Below are 16,694 nucleotides of genomic sequence, written 5' to 3' on the forward strand. Positions count from 1 at the left end.
TTGGGAATGATAGGTCAGCAGATAAATGTATATTGTAGAGACAGACATGCAGACAGCAGACAGACAGGCGAACACTCACGGCGAGATATCCGTAGATGGATGGTACGATGTCGAAAATTTCTGACTGTATTTATACAAGTGGGCAAATGAGCGTACCGACTGGAATGCTATTTGCACGTTATTATAGCAACTAGCCAGAAAATGTACTATAAAACAGTAATACTGTAAGTCACAATCATTACAAACACTGAGTTAGAGAAAAAATACCACCATTCTTTGCATGACACTATACTATATGCCTGTGTAATAGATAATGTCAGCTACGTATGTACGCCCTATGCAGGAAGCTTTTCGATTCGATCAAGCTTTACAAATCCTGGTGACATCGTTATTCACTTTTCGAATTTGTCTTCAGATAAATGTCCATTTTTGCCAGTTGGACAGGTTTCCGAAAATACGTTTAAAAAGAAAACAGCTGATGGTTCGGCAAAGAAATGGATGTGATTTTAATGTCGAATGTCGGTGGGGGAAAATAAACGCACGGTATAATGCTATGTCTGTTATCTTTGGGTTAAGATCAAACACATTAAAGGTTTTTAGTTTGCAGTTCGGAAGTTGTTAATGCAGAAAATACCAATTGTTGGTTACTATTAATATTTAGCAGCGGCGCCGAAGTCACGTGACGCGTCAGCCGCGAAGGCTGTTGCCCAGTAATTGGAGGCACGACTAAGACTTAACATTCATCTGCCACAGCGGCAGGGCAGCTTTTTTTTCTGGTTTTATAATGCGATATCAACGTCACTGTGGCAACTGCCATCACGAGAACGGTCACAGAAATGGTAAAGCGAGCCACATGTATGGAAACGTACCAAATTAGGAAAGACGAAACCTTCACGAACGTTACACGGAATCAAGACAGCAGGCCGAGTTTTTCGTGGCACACTGTGCGATATCCTGCCCACCTCGCGTGAGAGAGAGAAAAGAACGGGAGATGGGCTGCAAAATTCAACGGAACAGGAAGACGGGGAACTCAAATTGTCGAATGAAGATCGATCTCTGATAGCAGAATCATGGAAAGAGCTTCATGTTGATCTCGAGAGAATTGGAATGCTCCTTTTCATGGGGTAAGTCTTACATCGCGGCAACCTAGGCGACTAAATAATGTAAGTCACGAGTCACAAACTGAATATCTTTAACAATTACCCAAGACGGCAAGTACGCTTCAAAACTGCATGGATCGCTTGATTCCTATCATTAAGCGCAGTGACAGTTGCTTGATAAACTCTATAAACACCGTTAAATACAAAATATCTTTCATTCTGTAAGGCAGATAAACATTTTGATTTCCCGATTACGACCTAGTCTGACGACTGCTTTTGATGGTTAAAAGCATCTTGCGTAATTTTGGTCGTATGTTTAAGTATGACACCAGCAATCATCGTTAATACATGAATGCATTTCGACGTTAAGAAAGCAACGAGGCAGATTTCCTTGAGTTCAAAAAGATACTAAAATTGTTCACATCTTGATTGCACATGGCGTTCACTTTCAGGATATTAATTCTACTTGAAGAAATGAGTGCTCAATTCCAAAAACAAATGACCGCAACTCCCTCGCTTCGAATAAATATCAGTCACATAGATGCGGAGATACGAATTTGCCATACTTTCAAATTGCATTGAATTCAAAAAGAAAACAATCAACAATTTTCGGCTCTGCTCTTACTCTATACATTTTTCCCACGTAATTTGCAAATATTACGATTTCAGATATCACAGTGTGGCCAGATGAATGGTTTAAACAGGTCAAAATAACAATATTTTATTTGCCAGGTATTGATATCAAGGTAAAAGATCAGATTTTCTGGCGACAATAAAATTTGTCCTCGTTTTTATAAATCTCTTATATGTAACCATGATGATACTCCGCTGCCAGGTCCACTCTCTGTAACAGGTATATTATCCCCCTTTCTATGTAATGTATTTCTTTACACAAAGCGCCCTTTGTGCTCTAAGGTTGCAGGAGCACGCGACAGGATGTGTTTTCATTCTCTCTAATTTCAGTTCATCGAGAAGTCTAGGCTTATAGCGATGGTCTTTCCTCTCAAAGCAACCATACCTATCGATGGTTTTTTTTTCTGGCACTGTGATTGACATATCAATAATATGAACGCCGAGTGTTCATTTCCAAGATGGACGACAGTCATTAAAGTTTCTCCCAAGGGGGATATTTTTTTTCTTAATTTTGCTTGTAGTTACTGCTTTATTACCAGAGATTACAAAACATTTTCACCAAATTTGTCTGAAACTTGTGTAGTGCATATCATCTAGCCCGGTAACTCTCCTCATGCCATTATGTTGTCATTTTGTTGAGGAATATGTAAGCACAGACTCAGTGACTCATCTTATTGAACAAGCTAGTGTTTCTGTACTATGTACATATAGATGTGTTTTGCGTTGGAAGACACTGGAAGCAAACGTTCCTATTACATCTATCGTGAACTCGTCACAAATGAATACGCAGATATACGAGCACGTTCATTAATGACATTATACTTTTTGTCACAAAGAGAAATCAAGTTCAATTGGCCAAATTACGATGCCGTTGAATCACGATAAGTTATCGTAGATCCTGATGTTTTGAGCACGTTTCCTCTCGAGCAAGATGAATAGTGCTAAGACACAATTGAGCTGCGATGGCTGATCCACTTTTGCTGCCGTGATTGCGTGGATAGATTGTGGTAAATTGTGCGCAAAGCCACGCTCTAGTCAGGCATGCATCCTAATGAACTCTATTGACAGGCATTAGAGTGGACTTCACACAGCTACCGTGGTTGTCTGAGATTCGACTGTAGCGGCGAGAATGTAACACTTAATGGAAGGAATAGAGTAACAAGATAAGAAAACAGTACTGGTCAAGTGAGCACCTCCCAGGAAAAACAGGCCGAGAAACAGGCATTCTGACAGGCAGACTAAAAGACGTCGGCACAAGTCTGAAGCGGCACTTAGTGACTAAACACCGGTACTCCATATATTTAATTATAAGCAAATTCAACAAACATGTTTCCTCAATTTTATTCCGTTTGAGGCTACTTGAATCGAACGCCGTGCAACAGCCATCTCATGTACCATAAATGGGTTTACTACTACTCCAAATGCTTAAGTAAGCGTCAAATGAGCTCTTATTTATCCTTTAAATGGCCATGACATTTGACACATTCGCCTAAAACCATAAATGTCCATTAATGCCGAGATCTCAAGGAGCTTTCATTAAAAGTCCAATTGCAAGATGAGACTTCCAATGTCTTGAAGTTATTATCAACCATTCTAGTGAAATATTTGCCAAGTCATACCGGTTTATAGATTTCTTTCTTTCACTCGTACATTAGCATTTTTGTCACTTAGACGTGTGAGTAGATCTAGAAACGATCTCTAAAGTTGTACGTTTGTCAAACGGAAATGAAAAAATAGAAATGGATTCCAGAGAAGATGCATTACGCGTACTATGTACTATGTACCATGTTCCATATGTACCACAATAATATCTCATTCGACCCGAACTTGCGTATAAAAATGCATATGAACCCAGTCATTAATTTGCATGTATACCCCATTATAAATTTGTAACAAGTGTACATCAGTGCGTTGCTAAAGTCTGCTGACTCTACCGATTGTTTCAGATGTCAATGCTGTTGTCCTTCCGACCTCGTCGCCTTGTCTAGGAAACACTAATCCAAAGAAGCCATACATTCAAAAATGATAGAACCTTTCACAGTATATTGTTTTTAGCCATTATTCTCATGTTGACACGACATAATTTGCTTCTTCGTACGTTTCGTACATTTCTAAAACCTTTCGTATTTAATTTGAACGTTCACTTGTTTTAATTCTTGTTGTTAAACAGGCTGCAGCGTGCAATTGGTTCAAAACAGTGCACGGTGAAAGAGAAAGAATATCGCTGTAAAATTAAACTCAAGCCAAATAAACAAGTGCTTTGAAACCAGTTCGAGACCATGAATGAATAATAGCATCCGAAATAAAATCAACTTCAAAATACATTGACATTTGATTGGACTGCCCTTGTACATGCATTTTAAGTGAATTGAAAACATCGATCAAAAGCGTACATGGTGTCTAAATCTAAAATGTCATTGCCCGTGGCAGTTGAAGTAATGGCACACACACGCTCACATTCAAATGCTTTTGAATTCAATCGGCGGTGGAATTATCTGTCGATGACAAAACAGGATAAAAGTTCAGCATGTAGTGTGATTGATAAAGAATTCGTTGTCACATTTTGGCGGTGAGGAATTATAGAACACGTTCGGTTTAAAAATGAAGTAATAAAATCGCCCCGCAGGGAGCTCAGAATCAGGTTCCAGATCAGACAAGAAATAAGGTAATTGAACGTTTAAAAAACAGACTCGAGGTCATTGACGAATCGAATCCTATAGTGCGAACCTTCCCGTGTATGCCATGTGGTCATCGAACTCAGAATGAAAACGGGCAACCATGGCTTAATGTCACTGAAATCGCGTTAGAATTTCACAGCAACGTTTATTTCAGTAACGCATGAGATGACCATTGGGTAGCCGGTACTCTCAGCATAGCCAGATGAAGACCGGGCGATTGACACGGAATTGATTGGAAATTTTCATTCCTCCCATAATTTGGTGTTCAATTATGCAACGCCGCGTGAACTTTAATTAGCGTCTAATTTGCCTTTCCTGGATGGTTATTAACTTCGGCTGCATGTTTTAGCCATGAATCATGTCACGTCGCAAAAAGCGGACCATGCCAATACTCAATAACTGTGTCGTTTGATAAGGTCTACTTGCGAACAAATTTATAAATGTGTTTCCAACTTTAATAAGACGTCCTTCCCAGGTGATTCGTTCAAATTTTTGCCTTTGGATTTGATTAATGTGACCTTCTTCTGTCTCGAATAAGTTTGATCCGTCAGCCAATCACTTTTCAAAATATAATAGTAACCAATCAAAACACTATATTTCATAAACTGCCCAAAAGGCAGATACTTCGAACACGGTTGGAACTAATTTGGGATAATCGGATAGTGATTAATATCTGTTTACTGTGAATGTAAGCTCATCTGCTTTTCTTTTTAAGTTATACTCTTGTTTTTATGAGTATTTTGTAATATTGCAATATTCAGCCATAGGGAACCAACATTTTTTAGAAATTTGAAAATATGAAGATCCTGTTCTTCGCGCAAAATGTGCGCCCTTTAAAATCAAGGCTTTGTGGAGGAACGTGACCTTTTCACCATATGAAATAATGTGATGTCCATTTCATCCTTTTCAAACCGGACTCTTCGGAATGCAAAGGTTGATACAAAGAATGAACTTTATGGAAATGGTCATTGGACACTGCCTACAGCATGGGAACAACACAAAGGCCTAACATAGCTCCTTACTGTCATATAACGTGGCCATCGTGCACGATAAAATAGAAGAAGCAAGACTCTTCTAATGTCAGTGGTTGTATAGCGATTGCTTTACGCAGGCATCCTCATTTGCATATGTTACCGTAAGCGTATTACCTGCTTGATGTATGAGTCTGAACCTTTGCATTAAACCCGCTCGTTGCGATGTCTTGTCATTCCCCGGCCCGTAAGAAGTTCAGACACGTGCGCCGTCAGGGCACATGCTCTACATGTGAGCCGACGGGAAGAAGTTTGGCAAAACAAGGAAATAGTCTCTCAAGTTAACAGGTTGATCAAGAGCGTATATGAATAGTTTGAAAAATTCTCTATGTATCTCCCATGTGCTGCTTTCAAGATCAGTCGTTCCGTCAATAATTCGTATAAGGAACGCACTGAGCTGATTGACGTTTCGTTAGTTCAAAGCATGGCACGGAAATAGGCTTTGCGTCGATTGAAAGAAACCCGAGGACAAATGTGAGAAAAAGACGATGCCCCCGCAAGAAGGATTTGCATATATCACACAAGCTTCCACAAAGATACCGAATTTGAACAAGAAGCTTTGACCTTCACCGTTCAATTTCCTTGTCGTTTGCTTACAATGATGATATCGACGCCCCTTCAAGGCATACACGCCTGTCCTCTACGGCAGTCTGACTACTTCGATTCTCAGCCTTTTTGTTGCCTGGTTATTGGCAAGCTACAATCGATAGCATGAACAAATTTAACGCATATTCGGAATACTAAACTTTCTAAGGTACACGTACCCGCAAGACTTTTTACACGCTGCTTTCCAATAAAAACAAGGTTCGCCAAAAGGGACATACCGCACACTTCCGATCTAATAAAATCCTTGACATATAAGTTGTGATTTATTTCGACGGGTGATAATTTTTACCGAAAGCAAACGCTCAAATAAATGCCTATGTCGTAGATCTGAACGAGATAAAAGGATATCCAGATATTGTTTGGCTGCTAATATTTTTTAATGTTTTGTTAATATAACATCGTTTCCTGTTCATACATGATTGAATTTCAAATGATTTATCGTAGAATTAATCTCATGTAAGCTTTTGAGGTCAGCTGCACGCAATCGACATCCACAGCGATTATGAAAAGGAAATGATCGCTCGAACAAAAAAATACTTCTCAAATCACCAAACGCAGACGCTCGATTTTGCACGGTGAACGCCATGATACTACCCTCGAGCCCTCACCAGGGGTTCGGGAATAAATATCGCCATCGTTATTTTTTAATCTCTTAATAAAAAGACTACATGTAGCTGCCGCACAGCGAGTATGATGAAAAGGCGATAAAACCAAGAACACCAAGATAACTCCTCATGGGCTGTACAGATAAAAATAGTACATTAATCCTAATGCAAACTCTAATCATGTGGATAAATGTCGAACAGCGACACAAATTATGCAAGATTATAAAGTCAATTCCTAGATGGCCAATATAATGATAAATTATGTTATAGCTCTGTAAATAACTGTGAATTTTTGACGTCATCCCCAGACTATTACTGATAATAAATCCGATTATCCAGCATTCTGGCCCGGATTGTTTTCTGAATCTACAAATTCACAGGCATTACCAAATTTATAAAATAATAGCGGTAATGTGCCCCCTCCGGGCAAATAATGAATAAAGGCAAGCTTTGCACTCCATAATTTACTCGGCTTCGTGTTTATTATCATGTTGTGCAAAGATTGCTTTAATTCATATGGTCCAGAAGGGGATACATTATCGCTTAAATATTCCACTTTCGACCCCTAAAAGTAAATAAAATCAAGTGCCATGTCGACGGAATAAAATGTGAACTGATAAAATTCATACAAGTCAATGTATGGATCAAAAAACCTTCACCTCTAACTTAAAGTAAACTGTACTGCGAATTGTCGATTCGGATTGTCTGTTTTACAGAATTCAAAACAGGGAAAGAAATAACTCTAGTATAGCAATACAGGGTAGCGTGAGTAAAACATCTATTAGAAAACATCGACTTTCCTAAAATTATGTTAGGCAAATGTTAAAGTTATGATCAATGCAGACGACCCTAAGGTTCACCTCGGAAACAAGGGTCTCACTTCAACCGATACTTCCCCTGAAACCTTTCCGCAGAGCCACTGTGAAACTGGCTGTGGCTACTATAGGGGGATCGATTGCCCGTTCCCTGTCTTGTATCTCAATGAACCTGTGTGGTTTCCTCGGAGAATTGTAAGGAATCACATGGACCTTTGATATGGTAAAGGAAGTGTACAAGGCGTCTTAAAGATTGTATCATCGCATTCAAGCCTTGTCTGCCTCAGTGTTCTAATCAGCAGAGTTATTCTGGAATCCTCGTGGAATGTTTCATTCTTGGGCGTTTTGCAATATAATTGAAGATAGCTGAGTTGAAACTTAAGCCACGGTGACCTGCATTTTCAGAGCTAGAGTATAACTTTATATGAATTCTTATGGGTACTAACTGTGCTCCCCTGCTTGCTGATTTATTTCTGTACTCTGACGAGGCAGAATTTATCCAGAACTTAATAAAACAGAAAAAGGTCTTTATAGCTACAACTTTCAACTTTACATTTAGATACATGGACGATGTCATTTCAATAAACTGAAATAACTTCAAATTCAGTGACTAAATCGATATGATTTATCCTCTAGAATTGGAGATTAAAGAAACTACAGAAACGACCTCTTCTGCTTCATATCTGGATATTTTCCTTGAATTTGACTCTAATGGTCACCTTTCTACTAGGCTATATGACAAGCGAGATGATTTCAACTTTAGTATTATCAATTTCCTACACCTCATCAGTAATATTCCGCTCTCATCAGCTTATGGGGTATACATTTCCCAGCTTATTCGATATGCAAGAGCATGCAGTTTATATGGTGATTTTGTAGAGAGACATAGCCTTAAAAACAGTAAGCCTTACTCTCTTACAAACTGTTAAATCAAGGTTACACCAGAGAAAGACTTGTCTCTACATGCAAACGCTTTTTTTTGGCAGGTATCACAAGCTGGTAGATAAATACAGCATCTCTTTTCGACAAATGATTGCTGATGGCATCAGTGACATTGGACCTTAGTTGGTGACCACTACCTATTTGACTTACAGATTGATATACAGCGGGTGCCACATGTGGGGCAGGATGCGCTTACTATTTTCGAAACACTTGACATCACTTCTTTGTCTTTTGCCCAGAGGTCCATAAATCTTTCTGTCATGAATTTGATTTTGTTTTGTGTACCAGTGCTTTACTGTCTGTTCTGTACTGCTTTGTGTCCATGTTTATAACTAGTGTATTACGAATTTTGACCTAGTGTTATGGATTATGGATAGGTATGATTGCGATTATTTTGATAACGGATTAACAGAACGACCCAAACGAAAACCATAGGGTACGAAAATCTTTGAAGCTATGATTTAATGCCGATATAATGAAGTACATATTTATTTTGAACTGTACATCCATATAGATTCTTCCGAGTCTTTGCTATGATTATTTAATTTGAGGTAGTATGCGCCTCGAAAGTGAAAGACTTACACTTGTTTAACTTTCTTCATGGAATATTTCAACCATCATTCTCCTTCAAAATCAAGAATAAAAAATAGGGGTCGCCGAGCAAATTTTGGTACTAGAGAAACAAATTACCAAAGGTTTACCGATATTTCAAATTCAAAATGGCCACCATTCCTGTGTTAACTCTGTGGAGAAGAAGAATATTTTCGATTTTCGAAAACTCACTAAGACGATGGAATTTTTTTTACGCCAAGAGCTTTAAACTGAACCCCCACTAGTGGTAGATCAGAAAAGAATTGTACAAGTGTGAAAGTCCGAATACCTGTTCCCGAGGCGCGTTCTACCTTAAGTCATTCTACTATGCAATAAGACCGTTACTTAAATATTTACCGTGGGTTACTCTATTAAATTACATGTTTAACAAGCCGTGGCATAAAAACGTCTTCCCTGTACAAATGGTTCATTGTTTACCTAATAGCCCATACTTCATTATCATTTTACGTCTCGTTTCCATGCCATTTGTCTTCTAGGATGTTTGATACGCATCCCGAGACGAGGCAGTTCTTCGGTTTCTCCAACAACTCGACGATCGCCGAGGATCCCAAGCACGTCAAGCGACTCCGTGAGCACGGGCTCCGCTTCATGGGCCTGGTCAAAAAGCTGTTGACCTGCATCGACGACAACGATCGCTTCGATAGCATCCTGCTGGAGCTCGGCAAACGTCACATCGACTACAATGCCGACATTAGTCTTGTTGACGTAAGTACAAGCAAGATGTAAGTTGAAGTCGTGGGTGTCTTGCAGCGAAAAGATTATTTGCAATTTTGTACTGGAATTAAATATCCTTGCTCTTTCTAATAATCATGAAAATCAGAGTTTATTAAAAAGTATGAGAGTTACCTATATGTTGTTTCATCACTAAGTTACAAAATGTAGTTTAGTACGGCAGTCTACCATGCAGTTGAGTACGATTTATTTATTAGGGCATATTTATTCACTAATTTATTTATTTACCACTTTCATTCTTGATTGTTTGTTTATTTATTTGTTTGATGATTAATATACTAGACTTCTAATCCCATTATTTTGAAAGTATGAAGCATAGCAAAATTTCACTGTAATTATTCAAAATGTGTATCCAGCTTTATAGCTGTACTTGTCGTCTTGTGTAAACCACGCATGAACATAGGTAAGCTTTATGCATAATGGTAGCTTGGGCATCAAACTTACAAAGCATTCTATGAACATAAAGAGGACAATACTTCTTTTCAGTTCCATAATGACTGGAAACGCGGGTCAATTATGTACGAGTTGCTTTCAGTAGAGCCGGAGCGACACTGCACGATTTTCCAATCAATCGGAGGCATAACGACCCTCGTCACGTTTGGTTAGGTCGATGATCTTTGAGCTGCGGTAAAATTAAACCCACCGTGTTACACGGCGTTTGAAATGAGACCGATGTCATTACATGTAAAGCTGCTCTAGAAACCAATACTGTTTGCAATCAACGGAGCGAAGTCACCATTTTAGAGTCATTAATATCAGTTACACACTCCGAACTTTCGAGGAGACTTCCAAATTATCTCGGATCAGAGCCTTTTTATTTAAAACTACGACAAAAATTGTGATTGCTGAACTTTGGACATCGAGTCATCGATGATAAACTAAGCTCTACGGTATAAACAAATTACGCACTTGAGATGAGTTACATGCTGTGGTTTGAAATCTATAGCCAAGGGGATTGCCACGAAAAAGGGAACAGAGTAGCTCCGACGACAGTTCATCAAAGCTCAATACAATCTAAAAGTACGTTTATCTTAACACATGACTCTTGAAGTCGGCCGGGAATGGGGTCACTCAGAGCATCTTCCGACGAAAATAGCATCACTAAAAAGACGCGGCAAGGGCCGAAAAGTGATATAATTGTCTGATAATGACAGTGAATGTCAAGACTCAAAGAAATGACGTACAGATTGAATGCAAGATTGGCTTTTTAAGACTTAAATCGCGGGCCATACAAGCTGGCAAATTGCCACCGATGGAATTTGCGGTGAATTTGCCCCCTCGAGTAGTTCTTATCAGTCAGTAATCTGCACGGTAACATCAATGACAGTGGCATAAGTGTAAGTTCAGATCTCAACTTCAAAACTCCAAACTGACGTTATCCCTTGTGAGATCCTAATGCCTTTCTCTATACACAGCGACACCACAAACGAATTACTTGCACAAATACAACAATGTTAAGGGTGTAGTATTTTGCTTCTATTTCTGCATTTTGTGCAAGTTATTGCGTTAAACTTATTGTTTACTCTTCATAAGCTGTTATCTGACATAAGCTGTTATCTGACTATATTTAGGCTAATTAAACTTCCCAAAGTAAGATGATAGTGTCTATGCTCATGAGCGTTTCCCCATTCCAATTCATCAACAGCGTTAAAATTTATCAGCTTGAATATCTTTAAGGACTGATTCGAGATTTTCTTGTCTTAGAGACGTAGATGAATGTTCAGATGATTTCGTCTAACTCAAACAATCTAAAATGCGAAAACGGGTTGCTTGATCCCTTTTCTAACTTTCTCCTCTTTACTTTAACTCCCTCATTCTCTTCTTTACCATTGTGTTTCCTTCCTCTCACTTCCTTTCTTATTGCTGCGTTCCCTTGTCCTCTTTCATACTGCTCCTTCTGTCGCCAGTGGTTTGGTTCAGTATTCTTAATGCTTTAACAACATCTTCCCTATCTTGCTAGCGATAACACAAAGTATTCTGAGCAGCGACTTTCAGCCATGCTGTGAATTAACAACATCTAGTTATCGAGCCGCATAACTTTCAATGGAGTTAAACTTAGGTCAGTTGAAGCGTGCGGGGATTGTAGAAGATGCGCTGATAGAAATTACTGATGCACTGTCCCACAATCCTGTAGCTGAATTTTATAAAGCGTCAAATCTGTATCATAAGGAACTCACCCGTTCATTTCTAGCCTAATTCAAGTGTATTAACAAGCGCCGCTGTGATATTCAAGACACGTCTCATCCGAGAAAACTGGGTCGGTTCATTCTTTGAATCGTCTGATCGTTCATGAATATCAATGTGACTTCAATCAAAGCCAGCCCGACTTTGAGTTTGATTTAGAGGGATTTGCAGGATTACCCCCTCGAACAAACTCAGCATATAACTCAGCATATAATGTGCTACCCCTTTGAATAGTGTGATCTAGTAAACTGAATTGAGAACGGAATATGTAATTTTTGATTGATGAAAAAATCTCTAAGAAATCTCTCGTAAACCAAAAAAGTTCGATAGTTGGCGATAAGGTAAGGAGATTGGTATGCGTGCATCCTATATTTCGACACATTCATCTAATATCTTATACCATGTTCTGAACTTTCAGATCAGAACTCGGTTTCTTTAAAAACGGACGTTTTAACATTTGGATGCTAATTGATTAACAAGCATATCAATGTTTGACACGGTTCATTCGACCGATAGTTGGCTAGGCCCAATGAGGTCCATAGGGACACTGAAGTTCTTCATCTTCCTAAAGGCGAAAGTATTGTGTTACTTGTTCGAAGCCAGACTGCACACGCAGCAATTTTCTCCACCTTCAAGTTGGCCCATCGGGCTCTAGTTGGTCAAATTTTGGCAGAAACAGTGCATTGTCCGCACACCGCAACTCGTAAATACTAGTGTAAAATACGATGGACGCATTTCGTGAGTATCGCTCATGATGTGTATAGCCGTGTGAATCAAAATCTGGCTTAATAGGAAGTGGCAGACGCCATCAATAAAACCGAACACATAATTGAGGTGAACGCACTTCTTTACGAAATTCTTTCATTCGTTAGCGTGTATGCTTGCTGGCGTCTCTTTGAACTTCTCGATACGCATACATTATATGCGGCTAAGATGTACAAAATGGCTATTAGCCCTTTCAGGTGCAGTGCGCATAAGCATCGCCTCGGGAATATGTCAACTTGATATAACCAATAGTGGCAGACTATGTCAATAAAACTGGGTTGAGAGGCAAACGCAATTGCGCATGCCTTATCGGAATGCACGGCAAACCTTGTTCAGAGTAACAGTTACTGCTCAACCATTTTTTTCACAAATATTTAGGAAAAAGTCAATAATTGAATGGTAATATTATTTTGTGTTTCCTTTCAAGTTCATTTTTTACGGGAAATTTTAATTTAAACACGCAGACGATAAATTGAAAAAATCGATCGACAGCAACGTGACAGGGCCCTCGTCGGATGTAGACAAGACCTCATAATATTAAATCGGTAAACATGTCAATACTCACTTGATTCGAGTGTGTGCTTAATAAGTGAACGTTATCTATTCATAATGATACTTAATTTACTTGATTGATAACATTTCATTGCAATGCCACATTCAGTCAACCTAGTTGTTGTGTAAATTGGCTGTAGATACAAATATTCACGAATTTCAATTTAAACTAGTTCATCAAATCTTATACACAAATTACGAACTCTATAGAAGGGGAGTAGACCAGGCACCCCTCTGTTCTTTCTGAAATAGCAGTAACGGTACATTGAATCATTGTAAATCCCTATGGCGCCTTTTTGGACGAGTTTTGTGATTAGTTCAAAGAGTCTCATGTTCTTACTATTAGGACTCAGCATTCATGATGTACTTTTGGAAACACCTGTGCCCCAGTTCTTCGTAACCATCTTGTGCTCATAGTAGACGACTTATCTGGTCCATGAAAATGAAAAAAAAATAGGCAGCAATCATTTGGTACAGCTCAAACCCTCTACCACCTCTGCGGACGTTAAATTACTGAGAGAGAGAGAGAGAGAGAGAGAGAGAGAGAGAGAGAGAGAGAGAGAGAGAGAGAGAGAGAGAGAGAGAGAGAGAGAGAGAGAGAGAGAGAGAGAGAGAGAGAGAGAGAGAGAGGGGGGGGAGAGAGAGAGAGAGAGAGAGACAGACAGACAGACAGACAGAGAGACAGACAGACAGACAGACAGACAGACAGACAGACAGAAACAGAGAGACAGAGAGACAAAGACAGAGAGAGATTGTTGTAACTTGACTAATTACAATTGAGAACTGCACTGTCACAATTTGGAGATACAAAGAAACTTTTTACTATTGTTATTAATAAACCTCTGTAAATAAAAAACCTTAACCATGCTTAATTCACGCTGACAATATTATTAGAAGTAAAAATATATGTAATTTTCTTTGATTTCAGGTGTTCGGGGAACAGTTCGTCATATCCATCAGACCCACCTTAAAACATTGTTGGAATCCGAAGATAGAAGAAGCTTGGACACAGCTATTCAAATACATTGCCAGTATGATGAAGCGAGGAATGTTAGAACGGGCAGCAGCGACATAACGCCCTCTATGTGTATCTGGGTAAATGTCATTCCAGTTGACTTTTTCAAGTCGGCCTCTTGGTGGTGCTATTACACAAAATACGGAAAAAATCACCTCATTCACTGCTGTTTAATAGTCAGTCACACAGCTCAATGTGCGAAATCTTTCGTATGTACGCGAAGATTGTATCACTGTCCTGTCCAGACTCCCAAACATACAAGGCCAATCGCAGTAACATAGATTATCAAAAATATTGCTGTAAACTTGTCACAAGGACATTTCAGGGAAATTATCGGCTGTGATATGGGAAAGAGTCGTTACATAGTTCGTTATCTGACCTCCAGTGCCTATATTGTCTCTGTGTATGATGGGAAACAGGGACGGTCAAAATATTTCAATACAACAGCAGTATTCATCATACGTATCACCATGAGAAATACATTAAACTTTCCGTTGTGTTTGTAAAATGAGTTATTGTCACTAGTAAAGTGCCCTCTGATTTCTGTTTGTGTTCATATCATAGTTTTTGGTGAAATGTTGACATCTTACTGAAAAATCACAGCACAGTAGAATATACCCTATACAAGTGATGTGCTGAGAACACGTATTATTTCCATCTACACTTCCATGATATTGAAGCGGCGGTACGAATCAAATGAAGATTTCGGTGTACTTAAATGGCAAAAGTGTTGTCGAAGGGCGTTTGTCAGACACCGCTTCGTGACAAACCTCACGTTTGAGATTTTTCACGACTGTAATTTTCACCTTACTTCAAAACAAAACCTACTAAAAGAGTAACACCCGAAAAGAATTTGCGTCACAGCGATGGGTAAGGAATGATAATAAAGGAAAATGGTATTACGCTCATTTACTGTAAACTTTATTTTTCATGTACGTTGAACTGTACTTTCAATAAACTCGTTATAAAGCATTATCTTGTGCCTTGTATGTACATTTATCGGTCATATCATGGAGCCGAAAGAGGCGAAGAGCGACATACGTTTTGGTTGCTTAACAGTGTGCATGAAACTTCGTAAAAAGAAGGGAATGTAAACCAATGGATTATAGCAATATTGTCTGAGGGTACTTTGCACTAGCGATACAAGGTACATGATGCATGATATCAGCTCTGGCAACCCCTAGGAAATATTTCCACAATGACCGTTCAGCATTCTAGCTCAAATGATGCAAAATCTGAAGCCTTATTCTGCATCAGACTGAGGTGTATCTTGTGTTGGGAGATGTCCCTAGAAAGCTATCTACCGGGGTATGAAGGACACCCCCTGAACGTTCAGACTTGTCTAAAAGATTATCAAGTCATTTGTCAGCCAATTGGCGCTCTAAAGAATAAACCCTGACTAACAGTAAGTAGTAAATGGACACTAAGGATATAATGATGATGTTTCTTGGAGTGTGCAATCACTGGGGACCTCATGTTGCAACCACTCATATCATGAACAGAGACGTAAACATGCAATCGGAAGAAGCGTGATTTTGTAGTGTAATTGATAAGACAGGCAAAACGAGGCCACGCTGTACCTTTACTAACAATTGATGCATTCTTAGTCATCGAATTAGTTGGTTGTGTGGCAATAATGGATGTTTTGGTATCATGAGTGGCCATAGAGACATGGATAATCTAAATCGGACCGACATTAGCTGCCCTGTGACCTATTGTAGATAAAATGTTTCGTGCATTGAAAAGCATATGAAAATTCAATAGGCGAAGTTGTCGCGTTCGACGAGGGACAACGTGTTATTCACATTATAGGAAAATAAGGAAAGATATCATTTACACTGTTAGTAAACAGCCCATATGTTAAAGTTCGGGTTGTCAGTGTATTTAATACAAATGATTATGAATATCTCATTGACGCAAACCGCCTCTTTTCCTTATAGAACACAAACTGTATTCTCAAGGATCGTTCACTGACCCCTGCAGGTGATATTATAGTTGCCTCAGAGAAAAATGATGTCATTAAATTCACCACTGTGTGACATTAACAAGGAAATTCTATCTGATGTTCAACTCGCCAACTGAGGGTTGAAAGGGAAATTAATATAGGCTTGCAATGAAAGACAAGATCCGCCCTGCTAGTTTTACATTTCTATCATCACTTGGCAAGGAAAGTCACCTACTTTGACACACACCCACACATACTCTCTCTCTCTCTCTCTCTCTCTCTCTCTCTCTCTCTCTCTCTCTCTCTCTCTCTCTCTCTCTCTCTATATATATATATATATATATATATATATATATACATATATATATATAAACATCTATAGACAATATTATAATGAATACTAATTTAGTCCAAGACTATTTATATTATAAATATTACAGTAACTTCCAAATATTGGTAAGACAAGGTCGCCATGTGCT

General features: G+C 38.9%; 1 protein-coding gene across 2 annotated transcripts; it reads left to right on the forward strand.

Annotated features, from left to right (window-relative positions):
- Nucleotides 1-679: 679 nt before the first annotated feature.
- Nucleotides 680-15,242, forward strand: LOC139150670 (neuroglobin-2-like). Of its 2 annotated transcripts, none has more exons than XM_070723099.1 (3): nucleotides 680-1,124; nucleotides 9,499-9,744; nucleotides 14,184-15,242. In XM_070723099.1, the coding sequence occupies exons 1-3, from the start codon at nucleotides 1,108-1,110 to the stop codon at nucleotides 14,224-14,226; spliced, it is 306 nt and encodes a 101-aa protein (XP_070579200.1). In that variant the 5' UTR covers nucleotides 680-1,107; the 3' UTR covers nucleotides 14,227-15,242. The 2 variants fall into 2 exon arrangements, with proteins under 2 accessions (XP_070579200.1, XP_070579199.1); XM_070723098.1 differs by having other exon boundaries at nucleotides 681-1,124; nucleotides 9,499-9,727.
- The last annotated feature ends 1,452 nt before the right edge of the window (nucleotides 15,243-16,694 follow it).

This window comes from Ptychodera flava, chromosome 14 (assembly GCF_041260155.1).
Source record: "Ptychodera flava strain L36383 chromosome 14, AS_Pfla_20210202, whole genome shotgun sequence".
In the NCBI taxonomy this organism is placed as follows: Eukaryota; Metazoa; Hemichordata; class Enteropneusta; family Ptychoderidae; genus Ptychodera; species Ptychodera flava.